We start from the raw sequence: 26,611 nt of genomic DNA, 5'->3' as shown, positions 1-26,611 counted from the left end.
ACTGAGTCTTGGTGGATACTCCTTTTATACCCAATTGTGACACCCTTACCAGTCACTGATTAATCTGCTGATTGCTGACTCCTCCAGAGCAGTTAAACTTATATATTCCATTAAAGCTGCAGTGTGTAAGAATTACTGACATCTGGTGATAAAGATGGTGATAAAATTACTTTAAATGCTAAACACAGTTGTGAATAGTAACTACTTCAAAATTGTGTACGTTTTTACTGTCTTCTATAGTCCTTTCAGGTGTTACGTATCCCAGTTGATGCTCTAGCGCCGATCAAACAAAGCCGGTACTGCAGTTTCAAAGCTTCACACAGAGTTGTTTGTCCATTCAGAGACATTGTAGTAAAAATAGAGGCACAAATATGGCAGCTGCCATATATGTGGACCTGCAGTAAGTAGATATGAATGGCTCATTCTAAGAGAGTAAAATAATTTATTTTAGTAAAGTGATTAGATAACAATGGAAATACAGTTTTTAAGTAAATCAATTTTTTTTTTCGTTGACCTGTAAAATTGTTACACATGGCACTTTTAAGCTTTGTTTTCCTGTTGTTGTAGACTTGTTTAAATTGACTAAATTCGGTTAAGTTAATCAGTAAAAAAATATATATTCTTTGTAAAATCAAGCTCCAAGCAAATTAATAGATATACAGATTTAAGTTTTTTCTTGTACTTCAGAAACTTCACAGCTCTTCTGGGAAAGAAGTTTGTCATAAGAAGCAGTATGATTAGTTACAGGTTTTGTCAGGAGATGGATGTTGGGCTCCCTTTTTCTTTCTTTTTTTTAAAGTAAAAACCACAAAGTTATTCATCTCTGTAACCTAGAAAAGAAGATAGGCTTTGCACATTTCCTTTCAGGGGTCTGGTGGATCAAATGCTTTTGATGAAACTGAAGAAAACAAAATTAAATATGTATAAAGCGCGGGCTACTTTACCTCAGCTGGCAACCTGAGACCTTGCCTTGACCGTGAGGCACGCAGTGTTGCACCTCACTTTGGTCAGGACTCAAACAGAATTTCATCTTTAACATAAATGCCAAATGGAATAAGACTATTCTCTTCAAATAGTTTCCTGTGCAGATTTTATGTGTTCTGTCCTGTGTGAAGGCCTCACCACTGCTCGTTTTTTTTTTTTTTTTTACATTGAAAAAGCCTCATTTTTTGCCATTTGTCCTTGAGAAGTTGTGCTATGATCTTGTACAATGATACAACTCATTCCTCTAGGTAACGGGACTAGCAGCTGTAAGTGGACACATGTTGTTTCTTGTTATCTGATTTGGCCTCTGAACATCATTTCAGTACATCATGCTCTGACAGAGATCAGTGCATAAAAGGCAGCGGCTAAATGAGAACAATGGATAACACCCATAAGAGGACTCTAACTTTTCTAACCATTGGACTGATATTTATGCTGAGCGGCATAGAGTATGGTAAGTTTATGCTGACAGCTTTGTAGAAAGGACTGGAGTTAAAATCAGATTTTGCCTGTAAGCGCACATCACAGACGACTTGGGATCTGATCTAATTTTTATAAATTTTGCTCTGGGCGCATGGTTCTCCCTCCTCTTCTCTATACTCATCCTCCCTTATTCCTCTGTGATACTCTTAGCTGTCATTCTACCTACAATATGGAAGTATCTGCAGATTTTGGAGGCTCCACCTTACTTCCTGGGTTTGGGTTTGTCTGCCTTCAGTCTGAGTGGGCTGTTAACTGGTCCACTTTTTGGGTTCTGGTCAGATCGGAGCAAAACTACAAAATCCATCATCCTCTTCTCCAATCTTTTTGAGATTGCTGGTGAGTAGCTAAATCACAAGACAAATCACATGACAGTTTAAATTAGACCATTTGACAAATATCTCATTTGCTTTTCCCTGGATTCCTCAGATAATTGTGTGTAGACTAGTGTGTGTGACAGTGAGTTAAAGTATTTTTATTTTTTTCATGTGGCAGCCATTGGAATGAACTAACTGAAAGCTAATACTGGCACTCAGAAACTGTGATACTGACAGTGCTAACACAGATTTATACCGTGGTCAGGAAAATATGGAGTTTTTTTATGTTAGCATGCTAACAGTACAGCTGTGGATACTAGGACGGTAAAACATTGACATCAGCTGTTTTAGATCCAACTTTTATGTAGACTTTGAAGCATTCATCAAGTTCACATGCAACTCGTTAACAAACCTGGTCGTCTCTTTTTCTTTCTATCCATCCTCAGGTAACTTCATGTATTTTATCGGATATTCAAGGTGGCTGTTATTAAGCAGTCGGTTTGTAGCAGGTGACAAACAGACACACACACACACATACACACACACACAGGCATGCCAGTTATTAATTAGGCAGAGAATATACATGTTTTTTATTCTCACATTCACTAAAGCAACCAGTTCCATCTTAAGTGTAAATGTTTACACACAGTGGTGTGAAAAGTGTTTGCCCCTTTCTTGATTTTTTAACTTTTTTTTGCATGTTTGCTTAAATGTTTCAGATCAACAAACTAATTTAAATATTAGTCAAAGACAACACAAGTTAACGCAAAATGCAGTTTTTAAAACAAGGTTTTTCTTACTAGGGGAGAAAAAAACAATCGAAACCTACATAGCCCTGTGTGAAAAAATGATTGCCCCCTCTGTTAAAACATAACTGTCATTTATCACACCTGAGTTCAATTTCTGTAGCCACACTCAGGCCTGATTACTGCCACACCTGTTCTCAGTCCAGAAATCATCTAAATTGGACCTGCCTGACAAAGTGCAGTAGACCAAAAGATCCTCAAAAGCTAGACATCATGCTGAGATCCAAAGAAATTTAGGAACAAATGAGAAAGAAAGTAATTGAAATCTATCAGTCTGGAAAAGGTTATGAAGCCATTTCTAAAGCTTTGGGACTCCAATGAGACACAACGAGAGCTGGGAAGTGGTGAACCTTCCCAGGAGTGGCCGGCCGACCAAAATTACCCCAAGAGTGCAGCGACAACTCATCCAAGTGGTAATAAAAGGCCCCACTTAAACATCTAAAGAACTGCAGGCCTCGCTTGCCACAGTTAAGGTCAGTGTTTATGACTGCACCATAAGAAAGAGACCGGGCATAAATGGCCTGCATGGCAGTGTCCTAATACAAAAACCACTGCTGAGCAAAAAGAACATTAAGGCTTGTTTCAAGCTTGCCAGTAAACATCTGGATGATCCTCAAGACTTTTTTGGGAAAATACTCTGTGGACTGACGAGACAAAAGTTGAACTTTTTTGGAAGATGTGTGTCCCATTACAGCTGGTGTAAAAGTAGCACCACATTTCAGAAAAAGCACATCATACCAACCATAAATTATGGTGGTGGTAGTGTGATGGTCTGGGGCTGTTTTGCTGCTTCAGCACCTGGAAAACTTGCAGTGATAAATGGAACCATAAATTCTGCTGGCTACCAAATAATCCCGAAGGAGTGTCTGGCCACCTGTTCGTGACCTCAAGCTGAAATGAGCTTGGGTTCTGCAGCAGGACAATGATCCAAAACACACCAGCAAGTCCACCTCTGAATGGCTGAGGAAAAACAAAATGAAGACTTGGTAGTGGCTTAGTCAAAGTCCTGACTGAATCCTACTTAGATGCTGTGGCATGACCTAAAAAGGTGGTTCGTGCTCGGAAACCCTCCAGTGTGGCTGAATTATAACAATTTTGCAAAGATGAGTGGGCCAAAATTCCTCCGCAGCGCTGTAAAGACTCACTGCAAATTATCGCAAACGCTTGATTGCAGTTGGTGCTGCTAAAGAGAGCCCAACCAGTTATTTGGTTTAGGGGGCAATCACTTTTTCATTCAGGGCCATGTAGGCTTGGGTTTATTCCTCCTTTTAATAATAAAAACTTTCATTAAAAACTGCATTTTGTGTTTACAGTGTTTTGGACTAATATTTAAATTTGTTTGATGATCTGAAACATTTAATTGTGACAAACATTAAAAAAAAAAACAAAGAGAAATCTAAAGGGGGCAAACACTTTCACGTCACTGTATTTCTTGTGTACTACTAGAGGATTCCACTAGGGGCACATTAGAGACTCAGACAGGATATAGTTGTCAAATTTATTGGGTGTAAACAAGACAATAAAAATGGAAACCGAGTTACTATTTCTTTCATTTTGAGATGGCAACAGAAATATTGGAAGCAGTGGAATAGCAGATGGTACGTAAGGCCCTTAAGCTACACATGTCATGCTTTGTCTTCGAAATGTTATGTAAATTTTTTTTTACTGCTGACAATTGTGTAACCTTACATCTGATCAAATTGGTTTCTACACTGCACCTATTGGTTAGTTGCATGTTGCAGCTTGTGAACGCATAGCGTTAATTTCTATGAATGCGCAGAAACAACACTTTAAACCAGGGGTAGCCAACGTTGGTCCTCAAGGGCCCCAATCTGGCAGGTTTTCCAGATTTCCGTGCTCCAACACACCTGACTTAAACTAACGAGTCATTGTGGAGATCCTTATAGGCTGTTGGATCCAATTAATTTGAGTCAGGTGTGCTGGAGCAGGGAAATCTGGAAAACCTGCCGGATTGGGGCCCTCGAGGACCAACGTTGGCTACCCCTGCTTTAAACAAAGAAAAACATCATGATAAACACATACGTGTAATTTAAAGTAAGTATATTCTCAGCCTTAGACAACACCAAATTCATGCACGGGCTGTATTATACATCTGTACAGAAAGTTTAAATATGAATTATTGGCACCACTGAACAATAATGCAGAATTAACAAAGAATACAAATAATGAAGGTCTTTTGCCAGCTTCTCGAAGTTTCTGCCACCACTTACATTGCCAGAGTTCCTTATGCAGTTACAAATTTCAACTCTTTCCAATGTTTTCGAAGGAAGTTTGTTTGGGATTCAGCACTGACTTTTGTGATTTATGGATTGTTCTCTTGAGGGAAATTCAGTAGTACCCAGAACTTGTGTGATGCAAATTTCATTATCTAGTTCATTGGATCCCAATGTGACCGAATGTAGGCAGCCCAAATATTTAGTAATCACGCTCAGCAAGTCGTTGATGCAGCTAACCCATATGGACATGGAAACCATGTCCCTAGCCTTAATAAGGAGGCCAAGCCTTTTCCCTTCAACCTACACTATCTGACACTGGGCAGAAAGATCTTTGTATTCCTTTGATTCTATCACTTCTTTGATAGACCAAAGCAGCCCTACAGCATGACGAAACATCCACCATGTTTTACCATAGACAGGCTGCTCTTTTTTATGTTTGCATAATTTTATCGTCCAAAAGCTCATTAACTGCATCTCCAAAGAACTCAACTTTGAGCTGTGAAGAACATGAGAAACAAACAGAGATGGCCTCTTGGTCCTTACTAGTTGAGTCCGTCTTGGTTCAGTTGGGCTGAGAGAATAAGATGCATGCTAAAACTACACCTCTGGATTCCACCCAAGACTCTTCAGATGTTTTGGATGGTGTTTTCTTCCTTAAACCTATGAACCTTTTCAAGACTTTCTCATTGTTTCTTAGTGTCTTTTAAACATTGAAACAGTTTTATGAATATCCATCCATCCATCCATCCATCCATTCATTTTTTTTTTTTTGCTTATCAGGCAAGAAGTTGGGAAGGAAAACCTAGACATCCCTCTCCAGCTCTCATGCTGGATCCTAAGGCATTCCCAGACCAGAAGGGATATATAACCGCTCTAGCATGTCCTAGGTTTTCCTGAGTGTTTGGTCCCACTGGGAGTGCTCGAAAGATCTGCAGAGAGAGACGGCCAGGGCACATCCTAATCAGATGTATATATCACATCACCCGACTCCTTTCAGCATCTCTCCTCCCAGCTCCCTCCAGAGGCTTAAGCTCCTTACCCAATCTCCAAGGCCGAGCCCCACCACCCTCTGAAAGAAACTCATTTCAGCCACTGATATTTTTGATCTCTTTTTTTCAGTCACTACCCAAATCTCATGATCACACGTGAGAGTTAAGATAGACCAGTAAATTTCGGCCCAGCTCCTAATTCATTACAAACGACTGGAGCAATGTCCTCACAACTGCTGACCTGCCCATCTCTCGCTCCATTCAACCATTACTTGTAAACAAGAACATAAAATACTTAAATGCCTCCTCTTGAAGTAAAGACCCATCCCTGACCTGTAGGGAGCTTTCCACCCTTTTCCAGTTTAGAACCATGACCTGAGATTTAGAGGAACCATAAACCAATTCAGTGTGAGATGAAGGCCATGGCTAGAGGAGGCCACACTGAACCACAAAATCCACAAAAGGTTTTATGAATGTGCAGCTTTTTTTTTTTTTTGAGCAGCTGACTGTAAACTTGGAATTTTAATATTTTTGGATTAGAACTTTTGTGATGCTGTCAGACATCATTATGCTTCAGGGATGCCAATAATTCTGACTGAGAACACACGTGAATGTTGAGAAGATGAAACTAATAACTTGTTTTTCCTCTCAGGTATTGGTGCAGGAGCAGGCTCCTCCATCTTTGGTTTTCTAACCCGGAGCACTCTACCAGAGGAGCGTGCTGGTATCTTTGCAGCCATCATGGCCTGTCGACAAGTTGGCCTACTTGTCGGTCAGTTTTTCCTTTTCCTCTTCCTGCAGAAGGAGGGGTCTTTCTCACCTCTGTGCGTCCCCATTTTTCATTCTACAAACTCACACTAGGAAGGATTTTGAGATGTTTTCTTTGATGTGTAGTTTCAACTGTGAGGAGGAAAATGTATTCAATAAAATCACTAAGGTGTAAGCCACTGTCTTCACACATTTTCCATTTATCTTATCTTTAAAGAACTTCGTTCTGTTTCTCCAGGGCCGGCGTTCAACTTGTTCCTGCGGCTGTGTGATTTCAAACTGGGGCCCTTTGTTGTGAACAAGTATACGTCTCCTGGGGTAACAGCATCCTGATAATCAGTAATCTGAGGCTCTTCAAAAGACTCATGCATACTGAAACAACCTTTAGAAACAGCTGCTCTAAATTCTGAACAAATAGCTTTTTCTTCTTTACCCTCCTCCAAATTAGAATACAATACTCTGGCCTGTACCAGCAGATCCAGTGATCCAATGAAACACCTGTAACACAGGTGCAGATTAGTTTAAATAAAGTACAAACTCCTTTACAGTTTCATCCATTTTCCATATAATTAAAAATAATTGACATCCAGATCCTTTTCTAAGATTCTGATGTAAAAGATATTGAATAAATTTGTGCCTTTTCTCTCCTTGGTCTCAGATCTTCATGTGCCTGTTGTGGGTGTTGCTCCAGTTTGTCGTCCTAACCATTTACTGGGATGTACCACCCATCAGCTCAGAGGGGGGTGCCATAATGATGGAGATAAAACAGGAGGAGGAAGAGGAGGGGGTGCCGTTGATGGGGTCGGACGAGGACCTGGTGCACTCCTACAGAGCTGTTAACTCTGACCAGTTGGAGACTTCCTTCTCCTCAGAGATGCAACCTGTCCACGGAGCCATGAACCCCTTCAAAAACTTCAATGCCAGCAGAGGTGAGGGAGTGGGTCTGACTGCCATCCTGTGTGATGACTGTCAGCCCTATTAGTGGGCGTCCTGTGGGAAGAGGTGTCACAGTCAATACACATGTTTTGTATCTACTCCATTGATTTTCTTGCATTCGCACACACAGTTATACTCACACTCTCTTTTTCTGGTCTCTCTGAGGGATTTTGTGCCGCATGTCAGATCACATTCCCTGTGTATTGATTGGACCTGTGTGTGTGTATGTCATGTTTATATAAGTGTGTGTGTGTGTATATATATATTTGATGTCAGGTGTCCTATCGGATAAACATCGTAATAAGTTTACATATGATGTGAGCAGTGATTGTGTGCCATCATTGATTATCCTCTTCTGTACTATATTAGACAATATGTGTGTGTGCATGTGTGTGTGCATGTGTGAACTTACTTGTGTGTGACAAATTAAAACCATCACAATGAGGACATTTTCAATTTCTCAGGGTACAGATTAGAATAAGATCTCAGTGTAAATAAAAGATTTTTTTAAAACATTCTTGCTTGAAATAAGCACACTGGGAGAGTATTTCACCATTCAGCAACATGCTGTTGAAGCTGCAACCATTATTTAAACAGAGAGCACAAAAAAAACAAAAAAAACAAAGAAAAACAAAAACAAATGGAGGAAGCCCATGTTCAGAATTTTCAACATTAACAGCAAATCTGGATGATAAAGACTAATCATGGTAATTTTCTCTTTGTGCATTTCAGACCTTCTGTAGAGGTGTTTTAGGCAGAAAAATGTGTGTGAGTTGACTACATTTGTTTGTCTTCCAACACAATGTTGCACAAGGTACAAAACAGCTTATTTTCACTTTCATGGTCAGCACTAGTAAAGTATTTTCAGACTCTTGGACCTTTATTAGTCAGGAAAAGCATGTCGGAGAGGGGAATAATGCAGCAATAAGTCCCCAGCCGGTATTTGAACCATCTCTCTGGCTTCATCAGAGGGCTGTGGTGTCTGTATGTGATGTGGTTGCTCAACCAGTTCAGCAAAACCAGTCCCTGAACACTGGGCAAGAGTCATGTTATTTGATGATGTAAGTGTATGAGGTAACATGAAGGAATGCTGGGATTTCTCAAAGTTGTTTTAAAGTTGCTGTGATTGGAAAAAGTTGCAATGGCATGCAGAATTTGTGTTAATAATTACAATCACAACATTGTGAATTCCCGGAGGGACTGATTTAGGCAGTGGACAGAGTTAGGACCTTATTTATGATGATAAAAAAATCTGTCTTGATAAATTCCTCTCTTGCCCACAAAGGGAACAGTAGAACTAATACAACAGTAATTCACTAGAAAATAGATCCACAGCTTTTCTAGTTGTTGTTTTCAACTGAGATATATTTCAGACTTATGTGTAGAAATTAAAGTCATTATAAACTTTGGTCCAAAAGGAGCTTCTCAATTTGATAGTGTCTGTGTGTCTGTGTTGGAGGACCACTCCAGCTTCTGCTCTAGAACCAACCCCCTGTAGTTCTGCACAGTCTCTATTTCCTCTTTGTTAATGCAGACTGGCTGGCTAGGTGTTTTAGATCTGCTGAAGTCTGCCACCACCTCCTTAGTCTTGTGTTCAGGAGAAGACAGTTCTTTTTACTATAGTCGGAGAAGGCCTCCACAAGGTCCCTATACCCCCCCACTCACCACCACTGTCCACCACTCACATATGCCACAACAGCTGTATCATCTAAATACTTCTGTATGTGGCAGGACTCTGAGTTGTATCTAAAGTCTGATGTGTAGAGCGTAAAAGAAAGGGAGCTAAAATAGCCTCTTGTGGAGCCCCAGCCCTGCATTCCAGTGTCCCAGAAACACATGTCCCCACCCTGACCTACTGAGGTCTGGATGTCAGTCCATTATCCAGGATGTCAGGGAGGGGGCCACCCCCATACTCATAAGTTTGTCTCTCAGTATGGGAGGCCTGATGGTGTTAAAAGTGCTGGAGAATTCAAAGAACATGATCCTCACATAAGAACCAGGCATGTCCAGGTAGGTGTATGCCCAGTGCAACATGTAAAGAACCACGTCATCAACTCCTAAGTGTTCCTGGTAGGTAAGCTGGAGGGGGTCTTCCACATTACCGGGACTTTTTCCAGCTAAAAGCTCATACTGAAGGGCCTCTGAAGAGGGTTTGCTAATTGTCCTGCACAGTCCTTCAGAAGCTTTGGACATACTCCATCTGGACCAACAGCCTTTCCTGTCTAAAGTTTCCTGAGCTCAGGTCTCACTTTTTCTAGACAGGTGGAGCGGCTTGGGATGCAGTGGAAGGGGGACAGTTGGTGGATGTGGGGGTAGCAGCAACTGAGGTGGAGGGAGCAAGCTCGGAGGTGGAGGAAGTAGCCACAGACATGGAAATGGAATAGGGTAGAATGAGGAAGAAATGGGATTTAAGTGGCTTTGAACTTGGCATGGTTGTTGGTCTGAGTATTTACTGGGATTTTCACACACAACCATCTCTAGGGTTTACAGAGAATGGTCTGAAGAGGAGAAAATATCCAGTGAGCAGCAGTTGTCTGGACCAGAATGTCTTGTTGATGTCAGAGGTCAGAGGAGAATGGACAGATGGTTGGAGATGATAGGGAAACAGGAAGTCAAAGAAGAACTGGTTTCAACCAAGGTCTGCAGAATAGCATCTCTGAACACACAACACGTCCAACCTTGAAGCTAGTGTTAATTTTGTTAATGAAAACTAAACTAAAACATTTTTGTCAACGCACATTTTGCACCGGACGAAAATCAGACTAGACGAGACTAAAATCCCCATTAATAAAGAATAACTGAGACTAAATCAGAATGCATTTTCGTGGACTAATAAAGACGAGACAAAAATGTAGTTTACTAAATAAAAACTTAACTAAAAGCTATGGACATTTTAGTTCACGAACAAAGACGAGACTAAAATGATATTATGTCATATGACTGTCAAATCCTCTCTCCTCCGCCTCCTCCTCGGATCTTTGGCCACTAGCACACTCACACAGGTTTACAAACACATGGGACAGACAGGAGGTGGATTCACGGCAAAGGTTAAAAGTAAAACATTAATGACCATGCTTTGCACGGGGCCCAAGAGAAAGAGAAGACGTGATATATGGACCCATTACGCTACACTGAAAGAAAAAGATAAATAAATAAAAATAAATAAATAAAAAAAAACGTATGTCTGATCAAAGGAAGGGAAGATGATCCCAACAAACCTGAAGAGACACGTCGCAGTTCACCACAAATACATCGTGGTAAGTTAACAAAACGTTTGGTGGTGGTTGTTCATAACGTAACATTAAACAAATGGCTGTAATGTTCCAACAATAACATTAAACCGACTGCAAACCGCTGGCTAACTTACTAGCTTTGTAGCATGTAGCAATAGTAGCCACTTGTTGGTAGAATTGTGTGTGAAGTTGAATTTATGCTAACTTAAATACGTTATACTGGTCGGGCAACTATGTTTTCGGTTGGATTGCAAGTTTAATTAAATCAGACAGAAGTATGAGCTAATCTAGGAGCTGCAAGCGAACTATAGTTAACACAAAACACCCGAGTAGCTACACATGGATGCAAACTAAAAACTAAAACGTACTAAAACAAATCATCTAGATAAAATAATACACCATACTTAATTCAAAACAACTTTAACCTACATTTTCATACTTGAAGTAGTTTAAATGTGGTATAAAAGTAAGTAAAATTGTGTTTTGAATGTCTGGGGTCACCAGAGTTTTGTGATATCAAAATGGGGTTCCACGCTAAAAAAGGTTGGGAAGGAGTTTGCATCCCAATGTATTTACTTGGTGACATAAATGCTGTTCTATTTGTCTTCAGGTTACCATCACAAGGACATTTGATTTAAATTGGCATCAATATTAATATAAATAAATGCATGTAAGCATAAAATGCCTGCAATTATTTCTGCATAAAATAGGGTAGTTATGTTTTAAGTGAGTTTTAAATGGATTGGTAAATGTAGTTTAACAATGTTAAACTTCATTTAACAATGTTCTACTAACAATGTAATATACTACTAACAATGTTCAATATTATCTGCTGACAAAAAAAGTAAAAGGGTAAAATGATTGTCCTGACTAAAACTAGACTAAAATGTTGACAGTTTTAGTTGACTAAAACTAGACAAATAAAATTATGTTTTCTTGGACTGAAATAGAGCCTAAAATGCTCGACCTATAGTCGACTAAAACTTGACTAAATAAAAACGACAATGACTAAATGTGATAAAAAACTAATAAGCACGACTGAAACTGGACTAAAACTGAGACTAAATTTAAAAATGGCAGATCAAATTAACACTACTTGAAGCAGATGGACTGCAGCAGCAGAAGACCACACCAGGTGCCTCCTGCCAGCTAAGAACAGGAAACTGAGGCTAAAAGTCACACACACTCACCAACACTGGACAATAGAAGATGGAGAAAGGTTGCTGGTCTGATGAGTCTCCATTTCAGCTCCACATTCAGATGCTAGGATCAGAATTTTGTGAAAACATCATGGAAACATGGATCCATCCTGCTTTGTGTCAACACTTCAGGCTGCTGGTGGTGTAATGGTGGGGGGATATTTTCTTGGCCCACTTTGGGCCCCTTAGTACCAACATCGCATGGTTTAACCAGCACAGCCTACCTGAGTATTGTTGCTGACCATGTCCATCCCTTTATGACCACAGTGGAGCATCTTCAGATGCTACTTCCAGCAGGATAATGCACCATGTCACAAAGCTCAGATCATCTCCAACTGCTTTCTTGAGCATGACAGTAGCCTTGTTTCCACCAACGGGTAAGGGTTGGGATGGGACAGTTAGGGTGCAGATATGGTTTGTAAACTGTAATCTCGTTGCGTTTAAACTGCCAACTGTGACCTAATTCAGCGGCAGAATATTAGTCTGAAAGCAATGTAACTTAAGCCTGGTACACACATAACGATTTTTTTAATCTTGTGAGAATTTTTATCTGGTCGAGACCTGTTTACTTCCTTGCTCCCCAGCCAGCTCGCTCTCTGATAGGCTACATTCCGTGCCACGTCACCACCCACACAGTCACAATGCACGAGTTGTCGGCGTTCTTCAGAAATCGGCACTGAAATATTAAACATGTTCAATGTTCCCAATTGTCGGTTAAGACCCATTTCGGAGTGGATTATCGGGACAAATTGGCTCGTAACACACCACAGACCAAATGATGATTGGACAGGTAAATCTCACGATGATCGGGCGTTTGCCGTCCGAGGGCGGGAAGAGGAAAAATCGGGACAAAAACAGTCCAAATATCGTTATGTGTGTACCAGGCTTAAGCTACGTAATAGCATGACACCACTGCAACGCCTTCCTGAAAGTACAATGAAAACATGACTCAGAAACAAAAGAGGAGAATGGTGGTCATCCAGCAGTTTGTGTTCTTTCTACTTGGTGGTGCTTTGTAATGCCATTTTAAACAGAGATTTAATCAACAAAAAGAAAATATGTTGCTCTAAACAAGGAGCCATTCCTGCTTTGTTTTTACACCAGGTCACATAAGTGACCTGTTTTTTTCTCAACCAATCAACGGATTGCAGTGTATCAAACTCCACCCTTTCTGGTCAGGTCGAAGGTGTGATTGGTACTCCAATGGAAGGGTCCCAACAAAGTAGAACGGGTCGGGTCAGATGTTAGGGTACCCTTCCCAGTTTTCACTTGTGGAAACAAAAGATTGCGTCCCACCTCGCCCTGACCCTCACCCGTTGGTGGAAATGGGGTTAATGAGTTCACTGGACTCCAACGGCCTCCACAGTCACCATCTCCATCCAACAGAGCAGCTGGGATGTGGTGGAAAGGGAGATTCTCCTCATGGATGCAGCAGACAAACCTGTAGCTACTGTGTTATTAAATGTATAACACCAAGAATTAAGACAGTTCCAAAAGAAAAAAGGGGTCCAACCCAGTACTAACAAGGTATACTTAACAAGGTGTTCGGTTGGTAATCTCCCTTTAGAGGTAAGGGTCAAAAATTGTCCCATGATAAGTAGCAATAGAAACATAATCATATCTGCGGTTCTGCTTGGAGTTAAGGGGTAAAATTGTACATTTAGATAAATTTGAGGTTGGGATTAGGGTTAAGACTTTTCACAATGGATGAGCAATGTCCCAGTAAAGATTTCTGTGTACAATTGTATTTGTGTGTTTCTGTATGTGTGTGTGTGTCAAACCCTCATATCGATTCCCTCACTCTTTGAAGATGAGGCAAAGGGATGGCTTGCAGACCTCCTTGTTTATTGACTGACTGGCTGTGGTTGACTTGTGGATGAAATGGAGACAGAATTGGTAATGTGGCCAGCGCTTTTCTTATCGATTTCTTTTTGTCCTGCCATGCTAGAAACTGCAGAATTGAAAGATGTCTGCTTGGGTACATACAGTAGCTGTGTCTCTTAGCTGTTACAGTGCATCTGGTGTTTTCTGTCTTGAATTATTGATTGTTTGGGACTTTTATGTATCTCTGAGGAACCTTTGAAAAATTGACAGAACATACACTTTCTTTGATTAAAGTCTTTTTTGCTTTTGACATAGGCTACATGGTTCTTTAAACACCTTGCTCATCACTCTTTCCGGTGGATGTATTTCAAATTAATTTATGTAAAAAAATTAATTTGAGTAAACATGTTCAACATTTATATAGAGAAAATAGCTCTGAATTTAGCTTTTTCCCTGTTAAATTATGAAAGATTTGGTGAACGATTCTTAGCTAGCATGACATTGTGTCCAGAAGTAGATGCAAGCAGCAAGATGGGCTAAGTTGAAGCATACAAAAAAAATTCAGTTTCTAATGCAGATCCTCCTTAATTTCTAATTTCTATATATCCGCACTGAACAAGATCAACACAATCATGATGACTAGCATTAATTAGCACTGCAGCCATTAACACAAACATGACTAGCATCCATTAGCACGGTCAACACAAACATAAGATTATAGCATCTATTAGCATCTTAGTTGTTGTCTCGTTATGTCTTGCAAGCTAATTTGGTTGTTGTATTTTCTTCTTTTTTCAAGAAAAACAAACAGTGAGTTTCAGAATTGGCTTCTAGCTTGTTGAAAAGTTAAATTTTGTGGTTGATTTTAGAGGGAGAACACATGTGCTGGGTATTTGGAAAAGACATTTGAGCTAAAAGGCTAACAAGCTATCCTGTCTTGAAAGCCACATGGGTTATCTAATCCATACATTTGTATTTGAACAATTAATGTTTAGCTAACATGGGTGCTGAAGTGAAACTGAAGGATGTTGTTAATGTAATAAACATAATAAACATTAATTTAATCCCAGACCATATTTTCAAAATAAACACATAAAAAAAATCCAAAGTAAAGAATTGCTTCACAATTATAAAGTTTACCCTCACCTATGGTCATGAGCTGTGGGTAATGACCGAAAGAACGAGATCTCGAATACAAGCGGCCGAAATGAGTTTTCTCCGCAGGGTGGCCGGGCTCTCCCTTAGAGATAGGGTGAGAAGCTCGGTGATCCGGGAGGGGCTCAGAGTCGAGCCGCTGCTCCTCCACATCGAGAGGAGCCAGATGAGGTGGCTCGGGCATCTGGTTAGGATGCTTCCTGGACGCCTCCCTGGTGAGGTGTTCCGGGCACGTACCACCGGAAAGAGGCCCCGGGGAAGACCCAGGACACCCTGGAGGGACTACATCTCTTGGCTGGCCTGGGAACGCTTCGGGATCCCTTCGGATGAGCTGGTGAATGTGGCCGGGAGAGGGAAGTCTGGGTTTCCATGCTTAGGCAGCTGCCCCCACGACCCGACTCCGGATAAGCGGAAGAAAATGGATGGATGGATGGATGGATTATAAAGTTTATATGAATCTTTTTGGTGTCTTGGGACATTTAGGATTGCAGAAAATGTCCTTGCCCTATCAAATGTTTTATCAGTCACTATGTCTGAGTAAACAGCAATAAAACAGGAGAAATGTAAAATTTTATATCCTTACCAAATTTTTTATTTAGTTGACAGAGGATAACACCATGCTAATGATTCATGCACACAGATGCCAGAGATCTCCTTGAGCAACAAAAATCTCTAAACATCAGTGTTCAAACTAAAACACAGTTTTGATTTATTTTTGTGAAGATTGGGATCTAAACTTTGAGCAACAGTTGAAAATAAACAAGATTTCCCTGTTTCTTCTTTTTTTAAATAGTAGGTGATTATGTCTGTCATTTTTCTTCAGCCCTTATAGGGGCCGATCAAGCTTTAAACAAAGTTTAAAAGTGATGCAGAAAAAAATCTTTGAGTCAAAGAAACGACCTCTCTTCTTAATCGACTTTATGGACTTGGTACTTGGGCTTGACTTATGGGAGGAGGCTGCAGAGGAACTACACCCCTCTGAGGATTAATGGTGGAGAGGGTTTGCAGTTTCAAAGATCTGGGTGTGCACATCACTGAGGATTTATCCTTGACTCTGCACATAGACAACCAGGTGAAGAAGGATAAGATAACTGAGGAAGTTCAAAGTCTCTCTGAAAATCATGCAGATGTTCTAAATTGGAGTGGTGGATAGTGTTCTGACTGGTTACATCACTCAGTGGGACGGCAGCAGTACTGGTCATGACCGGAAGGCCCTGCAGAGGGTGCTGAGTTCAGAAAACTGTACCATGGGTACAAAACTCCCCACTCTCCAGGACATCTTCATGAGGAGAACAGCCAGAACAAACTGGCTGACCGTTGTTAGGACGATGAGGGTCTCTCATCGTCCAAACAACGGTCAGTTTGAGTGGCTGCGCTCTGGCCGGCTCCTAAGGCTCATTAAGGTAAACACAGAGAGACTCAGGAGGAGCTTCTTCCATCAGGCTGTCAGAACTGTAAACTCTACCCTGTAGTGACACCACCCAGTGTCCTACCTTCTGCTGAAAAACAGTCATTTACTCATGTCACTTTAAAAAGGTTTATATTTTGTGCAATATAGTAAATATTATATATATACATACATATATATATATATATATATATATATATATATATATATATATATATATATATATACAGTGTCTCACAGAAGTGAGTACACCCTTCACATTTTTGTTTCACTGCCATCTTGCATGTGACAAACAACTTGAAGCTTGAAGTTAGTGTGTCTTGGGAAATAGAAAGACTTATGGGCTGAAGCTGTGTGTAGACATGTGACTACCTGTTTTGGTTTTCCACTGTCACATGGGGTTAGCGCGCAAATTATGATACAGCTTGAAACGAACATGCCTCTTCGTTTTTGTTTTATTCGTTTTTTATTTGTCTGCACTTGTACAGGAAAGAGTTAATGAGCTTTAGTGGAGAAAGTACACACTGTACAACCTCATTCTTAACAGTATGGATGACTGTCAGAGAATGTTATTGCAGGCAATGCCTTTGTGCTCATGAGAAATGAGATGAAATTGAACTGAATTAAATTAATCAAATAAATGAAGTATGGATGAAGGATGAAAAATGAGGGCAATAGAGGAATTCTGCAAGGTAGATTTTGTAGCATGATTATCATGATTTTTTCCCCCCAGTAGATTCATAAAGTTTTTATATCAGTAAGACTTTTTAAAGTTTGTTTGCAAAGCCTGCGGGAAAAACACAGAAAATCTGGTCTGGCTTTTGCTCCATGCGAGCAATTTTCATCAAAGTGATTGAGCACCACCTTTGAGATACCCCCCTTTTTTTCTAATATAGACATAATGTAGACTCACATATGAGGCCAAACCATTGATTAAAAAAAAAAAGAAAAATTAAATTACTGCAGGGCAACTTTAAACTCATATCAAACTGTATTTAGACATGAAAACTGCTGCTGAGGGGCACAAATGCAGCAGAATAAAAAATAATAGATCATGTAAATCACATATGTCAAACTGGTCCAGCAAAGGGCCGTGTGGCTGCAGGTTTTTGTTCCAACCAAGCAGCAGCACACCAGATTTGACTGATTCAATCAACTGATCTCAGTCTTCAGACAGCTGATTGGTCAAACTGTGTGCTCTTGGCTGGCTGGAACAAAAACCTGCAGCCACACGGCCCTTTGCTGGACCAGTTTGACATGCCTGATGTAAATAATAGTGCAGACACACTGAACAGTGAGAAGTAAACCACACACTATAACAACAAGCTGCTTCTCCAGCCATCTGGCGTGGACATCCAAATTTAGCTGTGAGCCCAGCTCATTTTCCTCTTCTCAAAGTCCGCGAGAGAGTTTTGGTTCCAGGAAAGCTGGTTTCAGAACTTGGAATTGATTGGAATCTATTTTTTTCTCTCATGTTGTGTTTTGGACATGTGGAAAACCAGAAGTCGGACCACTTACCAGCCAGGATTTCATCATGCCTGCCTCTTGCAATTCTAATAAGACGCTTCTAACACAGTCCAAGTTGTCTTTACTTGTTTAACTTTCTTATTTCAGCCTAACTTGCAGATTGAATCTTTCAGGAACCATTTATGCTTGTTTTATGATTTTTCTCTCTGTCTTTCTATGTGCAGAGTTCCTGAGAGAAGAGGTGATTGTTGTTCTCACGGCTCAGTTCATCACTTTTTTCAATCAGACAGCACTGGAGGTAAGAGTAGCTGCTGTAGAGATCCATCAGCCAGAGTTACCAAACATTTCTCTCAGTGCTAGCAACTTAACCTCCTCTTCACGAGGCCTATTTTTTCTGCCGCCTGTCTGAAATGACAAACCCCAAATAAATTAATTATATCTTCACAACTACAAGGACTATATGTACAATCTTAGTCTTTAAAGAAAGCTAAGACATGTGAGATTACTACAGAAGTGTCAGAATCAAGATATGTGTTACTGTGTCAGAGTAAATTCACCTGGAACACAATAGATGATGTAAATATTATCTCCTCCTGACAGAAAACCAGAGGACAGCAGCCCAGTTCGTCTAGGAATGAGTAAAGTGATGTGCTAAGCTAAAAGTAGCTTGAGTAGCTGGGTAGTTTTCCAGGTGTTTAATAGAGGTGTTACACAAGTAAATATCTCAGGAAGCCATCGACCGATGATGATGATAGACATCTCTATCAATGGTCATTCAGGAGGATCCAGGGATAGCCCCCACATTCACCTTAGAAACACCATGAGAATCCAGAAAGAAGCGAAGCCCAAGACAGTCCATGATAGGAAGAGTGAATCCTTCACTATAAAACCTCCTTCATCTCCATGGAAACTAGCAGGACCTTCATGATTCATTTCAAACAAGTAGAGTCATAGGAGAACACATTAGCAGAGTTTTTAGAGCTGGAATCAAACGTTTGACCACAGCACGGCAAACGTAAGACATGACTTATGATTCTGGCTGTTAGTTCACAGTTTTTGTCCCACAGTGATGAGACAGACATGTTTGTAATCAGCAGAGTCTCTGCTTTCATGTGACATCTTGTTTGTGTGGAGAAATGATCAGAAGCTCAAAAGTGGACAGAGCTGTTCACATGTAGTTACTTGGGGTTTGAACTGTGTTTCATTTGTATGCCAATGCTTGTCTTTTACCTGAGTTTCTCTCCATCATTTTAGTCTGATACATGTTAGGATTGCTGCTTCCTAGCGTGTGACAAATCTCATGCTGCCCCCAGGAGAGAGGCTCTCGTCAAGAAGAGGTTAACTCAGACCTGAATTCACAGGGAATCAGTCTGAACACTTTTACTTTGAGAGAAAAAAATGGAGCTTTGCTGAAGGTTAAACTGATGCAATATCTGCACATAAGGAGTGAAAGGCCTTTTTTCTTTCCTCATAAAGCTGCAGTGATAGGAGAGTCACATCTGTTTACCTGGTTTACATAATTGCTTTTGAGAGCTCATTTCAGCTCTAATAAGAATTTCTTCCTCTTCTGACTCCCCCACTTTGTCTAACTGACTATCTTTTAAAAAACCCCCAGACCATGGTGACTCCTCTGACGCAGCGCTACTTCAGCTTCGGCGAGCTGGGAAACAGCCTGATGTACAGCCTGTGCGGGGTGGAGGTCATCCTGGGCTTCTTCTTTGTGCGCTGGCTGAGCAGGAAGGTGGAGGACCGTGTGGTGCTGGCCGTGGGCCTGGTCATCTGCTGCACCGCCTGTATCTGGTGCCTCATTTTCCTCTGCAACCCCCGAGGTGCTAACCTGCTCGTCAAAACACACAAAACCTACCCAGATTCACATTCAGACTCAGAACTGCCTCTGTTTCAGGGGCTAATTCGCTCTGTGTGGCTGCAGTGGAGCCATATTGAGTTACACAGTGGATGAAATGGATGAGCTACCTCTGGTAGGCCAGCAGGAGATCACACAGACAGGCTTTATGTTCACGTTGGCCTGCGTCTGTTGAAGCTCGTCACGTTTGTTGCTCTGATTACAAGTGACAGGTGCTGGAGCTGGGTATGCATAAAAGGATTACAATAATCTAATTAGACAAAAATGCTATTTGTTAAAGTGTAGCGTACATTTGTTCTCCTATTCGTTAGGTACACTTAAGCAAGCAAACATAAACGTCAGATATCTGGAGTAAAACAATTTCCTTTCTTGGACCAGCTGAGAAAGACGTTTAACTGGTGAAATTGCTTTTTCATCGCTCCATTACAGACTTTCTGCTCACACGGGAACATCCAACCATTTGAGTGGGCACAAATTCACACAAACGTGCACGATGCAAAGCAGCAGAGAACAAAACCAGAGCGGCTGCCAGCTTGGCAGCGGTTTCTGATTCAGACAGAGCTTTCAGTCCTGCTGCCAGTCCGTTTGTGGAGGAACATTAAAAACCGATGGCAGAGGGGATGAGGGGGAGCTGAAGCAAGATCTGTCACTCTCTTCAAATCATCACCCCCGATGAGAAAGAAGAGATATAAAACATTTAAATCAATATAAATCAATATCCAAGAGGTCTATCATTTATTTATATTCTTCTTCCAAGCTGCCAGATATGTTTGAGTTGTTTAAAATGGTCTTAAGCAGCTGTTTTTCAGGTTTTGGGAAGTTGTTTCTTTTGACATTTGCTGCTGTTTTCCTCATCTTCAGTCCAGGCCATGTACCTGACCTTTTTCAGAGGAATGTGATTTGCTGTTAACACTGACCTATGAATCATTCAAAGATAAAGAAGGTCCTAAACTCAACCATGAAGCAGCGCTGCATACAAACACATAACAGACAACATAGCAAAGAACCAATTTCAAATAGGATCTTTAATAATAACAGTTATACATTTTATTTAAAGCACCTTTTAGGAAACCGAATGTCATTTTGCATTTTAGGGTTTTAGGCAAGTTTGAAGAGGTGAGTTTTGAGATAGGGAGAGGAAGGGAGGTCAAGAGGAAGGGAATTCCAGAGTTTGGGAGGAGAGCAGGTAAAACCCTGGTCCCCATGGTAACAAGGCGAGAGGAGGGGACAGTGAGATGGAGGGGGAAGAGGATCTGAAGGAACAACAGGGGATAGCAGTGTGGACCAGAGCAGACGGGTACAGAGGAGCAAGAGGATGAATAAAGCTGCCCATTCTAAAAGTTAAAAGAAGGATTTTAAAAAGGATTTGTGAATTTTGGCTTTTTGTGAGCAGCCTGTCACAAAGACACACCATTTGGTCCCGTTTCTTTGGTTGCATTGATCAAAACCACCAGCGAGAACACAGTTTAACAGGCTAAAAACTATATTTCTGTAGCGACAAGGTGATTCCCAAACAGCTGTTAGCTGAAAACGTGATATACCTTAGCAGGATGACCAGTGTGTCCTCAAAACATCTGAGGAAACTGGACAAGTAGAGGGAAAAAGAAATGTTAGGAAATATTAGAAATATGTTAGAAATGTTAGAAATATTAGCCTCATCAGAAATCCATGGAAAGATGGCTGTCAAGAAGCCATTCTTAATGAAGGGAAACAGGCAGAAAAGGCTGAGGAATGCCACATGACACAAAAACTGGACTGAAAATTAGTGGCAACAGATCTGATGGAGGAATGGATCCTCCCCAGAACCTGGACCTCAGCATCATTGAAGCAGTGTGGGATCATCTGGACAGAGAATAGAAGAAAAGGCAAGAAAATAACTTTTCCTCAACACTACTTAACCCCTTTAATAATAGAACCAATAAATAAAGAGCAATTTCTGCTGTGTGATATGACAGAATTATTGTAGTGTAAATGGTATCCACCAGGAGGCAGAAGACACGTATCAAATTGCAAACCAAGGGGTTTTGAGCAAAGTTTTCACAATAAAGGGATGCAATAGGTCTCAGAAACTGTACCAAATATGATATATTAGGCTTTAAAGGGTTAAAGACACAACAGAAAACTTGTCTAAGAGGATTCAGAGTTGAAGAAAAAGGGTCCTTGCCGTGACCCTTGTGGATGTGTACCCTGATGGACAGAGTAGTAACCCTGGAAACCGTGGGGACAGTGTTGAAGAGTATAGCTGATGTGCAACCAGCGAAAAGAAGAAAGGAGAAGAAGAAGAAGTCGTGGTGAATTTAATCGTTGCACAGACCACCAGCGTCTACTGCTGGGCTACTGCAGCTTCTTTTTATTTCTTTTTCTGCGATTGAACATGATCATGACCTCTGCCATCACCATGTTGTCTGAAACTGACATCAGTGAGGCGAACTTAGCGCCTTCTAGTGGCTGCATGCCAGCATATTGGACGCATGGAAGCATGGAAGGGCAGTAACGTTTGAAACGGACGTACCTATTTGTTTATGTAAAAGGAGCATAAAGGGGCCTTAATTCGCTTTTGGGCGAAGTTCGTTTTTGCCTTAAATCCTGTATTTATATGAATGTTGGCAGATTTTTCCCAAATGCTGAACCTGTTTCCATTTTTTTCTGTGATCTACATTTAATAGAAATGAGGGCTGGGTCATGACTGTGGCCAGATACTGTAGTTTCAGGGCAAACAACTGTAACTTATCTCCCGTCCTCCCCAGGTGGTTATGGATGGGAGCTGTCGGCCTTCATCATCGGAGTGTTTCTGCAGCTGCTAGGGCTTCCCTTCGTGGCTGTGTCTCAGGTGTCTCTGTTCTCCAAAGTCACTGCTGAGAAAACACAAGGTTGGCTCATTTTATGTTGCCTGTGTTTGCACAACAGATTGATGCGCAGCATATGATCCCAAAAAGAATTACAAATGTTTTACTTTCAGGCCATATTCTTATGAATGTGCATGTAAAAAAAAAGAAAGAAAAATAATACTGTGCTTTGACTATTTTGTGATGCTTCACCAAAAGGGTTCAGCCAAGGCGTCAGACGCTCAGTTGGGGGCCTGGCCACCATCTTGGGTCCTTTGTGGGCTGGAGGATTGACCAATAATTTGTACATAATGCTGGGCATGATGCTGGCTCTCCTCATAATGATCACAGTAAGTAGAGCAAGACACCAATCTGTCAACTTTTTATCACTCCAAATATTTCTCATACAGACGTGGGGGTCAGGACACGTTCAGTCCAACAGACTTCAGGCTTGTTACCATAGTAACCAAAGGAAAACAAACACCAAAAAGATTTAATTAGGCTCAAAATGAGTGTACGCTGACGAGTGAAGACTGACTCAACATGTTCAAACCATTACCTTAAAAAACACTTAAAACATAAATATTTATTACATCCAAACTTTAAATTTCACTAAACAGGAACTGAAAACAAAATTTCTGACCCTGTAGTGACTAGTTTCCACTTACTTTATTCTGCTAGGTGAAGGTTTTGTATTTTATTCCTCCATCACCCCTCCAACCTCTGAATGTTGGACTTTTTTGCCCATTAAAAGATTCTAATTGAGTCCAGTCTGTGCACTGAAATTGACCAAAATTGACCCGAAGAGCTGCCAACCAAGCCTCAGTCATGTTGAATTGTATGGAACCCATGTGGTGACACCAGAAGAAAATTATTCATGCCTAGTAATGCTAACTAAGTCGGTACTATGCTTTATTAACGTGTTACAACTTGCCCAATATCCACATAAACTGCATTCTTTAAGCACTTGAATTAATCTTCTCCTATAAATTATGACACAATGCTTAATTGGAAAAGATTTAGGATATCAACAGACCATGTTGTTTTTAAGTATTGTAGGGTTTTTAAGTAGGGCATATGTCCCTCCAGGGTTACTACAGGGTAGACGAAGACAGTTGCCTGTTTTTGTTGAATTTGTACTTTTTGGGGAACAGTAAAGTGATAGAGCCACCGTTTAGTGGCGCACAAGGTGTCTCGTCTCTTGTCTAGTAAGGTGAACTCAATAAGCTCCAATACATCATTATCATTATAATTCATCTCAAGAGTAAAACAAAATAAAATATAAAAATAAAATAAAAAGTGTTAATGTTATAGCCATTTCGCAAATCTCCCATGATACAGTTTTGGTATCACTTTCCGGATATTATTAACATGTGATCAATGATCTCGTTTCCATGTATTCACAATCCTCAACCACAACGTAGTATGTGGCTCTGGATCAATATGTTGTACCGGAAGTAGGAGTGAAGCCTGGCTTTGATGTTCAAGTTTATAACAACTCTGGTGCAAATCAAGAATAATTCTGATTTATTGACCTTATTAAATTAATTTAGTTGCTTCCCCATGTTACATGTTACTATGGTGGCCCAGAAAGGCCAAGCCAAACAACTAATTTGCATATTAGCTAAGCCCAGCTTAACTCTAAAAATCTTCTCCATTTCCAGTAAGACATCAGTCCAATACTTTTGCAACTTGTGACATGAGCAAAAACGATGAGCAAGAGTTCCTGCTTCCATCTCACATTTAAGACACATGCGGAAAAGGACAGGATTGAACAAATGTCTACACTTGGGAGAAATATACATCCTATGTATTATCTTAAGCTGTAGCACTTTGCACGATTGCAAACTGTATTTAATTTACTTTCCTTCCAAATATTTTCCCAATCTTCATCATCAGTAGTAATGGCTAAATCTTTCTCCCATGTGGACTTCAGTCTTTGCAAGGAAGCAGGGGAAGCAGAAAGCCGGCTTTTCTAGAACAGACTGATAGAAATGCTCCCTGCTCTTTGAAACGGTAGCCTCTAAACAGATGATGTCTCCAAATTTCTTTAATTGTTTTGAGGACACAGTAATATTCATAATGCACATTCATGGAGCAGCTGAATCCCAGCAGCATTACGAGGCTGAGAATTCACACCTTTTTGATGCTGTATCACTTTACAGCAGCTTTCGTTTTACAGTGCCGCATCACACGCTGGCAACAGACTGAATGCAAGATGGATGCTGAACTTTCTGACGTTAGGGCGGCTCCAGGAATGTCAGTCTGTCATCATAAGCACATATTTTTATGGTCAGAAAATTACATAATGCTACTTTATTCAGTAAGCTCAGCTTTCCGGAAGTCTTAATGAAAAAACAAAAAGAAAAATTTGTTTTATCATAGTTAAAAAACAAACAAACAAAAAAACAAAATTAACTGCAAGATAAAACATACGGGAACAAAAAAGACTTAATTCTAAGGTTATTAAATCAGATTGATTTTAACTTTCTGAAATTGTACACTAGCAAAAATGACCAAATATTTTAACCACCAAAAATAAGTTTGTTTCTGTATTTTCTGCATCTCCACAGTTATAAACGTGTACGTTAAAGCAGGCTAAATGTTTCCCTTTGATTCCACTGTTTATGCTAGCCTGAGCTAATATGCAAATTAGTTAGCTGTTTTGACCTTTTTGGGCTACCATAGCCAGAGAAGGACATACATCAGTCCCTCTGGAAATGTGTGATTTTGCGATCTGTTTGTCTGTTTGTGGTTTTATAGTTTTGAATGTCACCATATCTTACACACTGGACTTTTAACTGCTTTACCACCAACTTACAAAACCTTGTTTGTTAGTTAAATGTGCTGATCAATATCACTTTCTGTTGAAAATGAAGCAACCAAACTGAGGAGAACAGCAGCAGCCACAGGCTTTTCTCAGTAAACTCCTTCACTCAGCATCTCTTTAACAGTCTCTTTCTTTTTTAATTACTCGGCCTTCTTTATTCTCTAAAGCCACATGAAGCGGTGTATTTTTCGCAGGTTATGACGGTGCTGTCCTACGAGCGGCTGGCCGAGCCCAGGGTGGTCCAATGTGCCCAGAGCTCTGACAGCGGAGGATAGGCCCAAAGTCAACGAGCAGCAGAGGCTAAAGACGCTGCGAAGGAATGCCCTTCACTTCAGAGAGAATTAATCTAAGTTTCCTGCAGATAAAAGTGTATGAATGCAGAAAAATAAAGGTTCGGAAATACTTCACAGGTGAAATACCGTGTGAAGCTTTTCACAGTCTCTCTGCTATCAGTTTGTATTACAATCTACCACATATTCACATTACTATCACACTATTAATTATGTTTTACACAAGGGGGCACCATTGCTCTCATGCTGAATATTTAGATGTGTAATTGAGGATAAAAGACATTATTTTTAAACTAAACTATTTATATTTCCTGGTATTTGACCCCTGTTTCAAAATTCCTTTCTTTTTTCTGACTTTTCTTTCTCTGAAAAAGAAAAAAATAAATCTTTTGACACAATGAGTGCAGATGTGGAGTTTTCAACATCTTAGCAGCTCCCTGTTAGCACAGCTGACAGAAGGAGAAGGTCAAAAACAGCCAAGCTCCACAGATTTGTTGGTAAAAACCAGACACTTGTATTGAAGCTTTTTGATGCAATTAAAGCAGCTGCTTGTTATCTGACTCTGTTCCTGTTCAATCAAACTCCTGAAAGAAAAACAAAATTTAAAAAGTACTTGCTAACTTGCCATCTGCATCTTTTTACTTTGGGGGAGAGATTTAAATTTTAATAACATGTATTCATTATTCAAAACTTGAAAAGGTGTGAGGAGTGTGTAGTCAGCTGTTCTTGCCTGTATTCTCCTCTAGGATGTGCTGCATGCTTCGTGTGAGCCAGGGATGCTGTAAGCATCATCAAGGCTTTGTGGATTCCCTTTGTAGCAATGAGCATGAGTTTGGCCAATCTCTGTGTTTTTGTATAATTGCAGATAAGACTCGGTAACCTTTCCAGTTTTCTGCGCTCAGCATGATGTTTGCCTTTCTGGAAGCTTTTTTTTTTTTTCTTAGGACCTGAATGAAAATCTAATCTGTGGGACTCAAGGACATAATATGTATAAATACT

At 40.4% G+C, this 26,611-nt stretch overlaps 1 protein-coding gene across 1 annotated transcript; it reads left to right on the top strand.

Annotated features, from left to right (window-relative positions):
• Positions 1-1,362: 1,362 nt before the first annotated feature.
• Positions 1,363-25,693, top strand: mfsd8l2 (major facilitator superfamily domain containing 8-like 2). Its single transcript, XM_041992817.1, has 11 exons — positions 1,363-1,438; positions 1,618-1,803; positions 2,228-2,290; positions 6,466-6,585; positions 6,820-6,899; positions 7,240-7,510; positions 18,028-18,101; positions 19,419-19,632; positions 22,415-22,537; positions 22,712-22,842; positions 25,517-25,693. The coding sequence occupies exons 1-11, from the start codon at positions 1,363-1,365 to the stop codon at positions 25,595-25,597; spliced, it is 1,419 nt and encodes a 472-aa protein (XP_041848751.1). The 3' UTR covers positions 25,598-25,693.
• Positions 25,694-26,611: the final 918 nt, after the last annotated feature.

This window comes from Melanotaenia boesemani, chromosome 8 (assembly GCF_017639745.1).
Source record: "Melanotaenia boesemani isolate fMelBoe1 chromosome 8, fMelBoe1.pri, whole genome shotgun sequence".
In the NCBI taxonomy this organism is placed as follows: Eukaryota; Metazoa; Chordata; class Actinopteri; order Atheriniformes; family Melanotaeniidae; genus Melanotaenia; species Melanotaenia boesemani.
This window is presented reverse-complemented; position numbering and strand designations above follow the sequence as displayed.

What these genes read in the sequence shown, in the direction of transcription:
- mfsd8l2 (XM_041992817.1), top strand. Translation starts at nt 1,363, where the DNA reads ATGGATAACACCCATAAGAGGACTCTAACTTTTCTAACCATTGGACTG. An exon ending in AAGCAGTCGGTTTGTAGCAG is followed by an intron (nt 2,291 to 6,465) that starts GTGACAAACAGA and finishes TTTTCCTCTCAG; the next exon opens with GTATTGGTGCAGGAGCAGGC. An exon ending in ACAAGTATACGTCTCCTGGG is followed by an intron (nt 6,900 to 7,239) that starts GTAACAGCATCC and finishes CCTTGGTCTCAG; the next exon opens with ATCTTCATGTGCCTGTTGTG.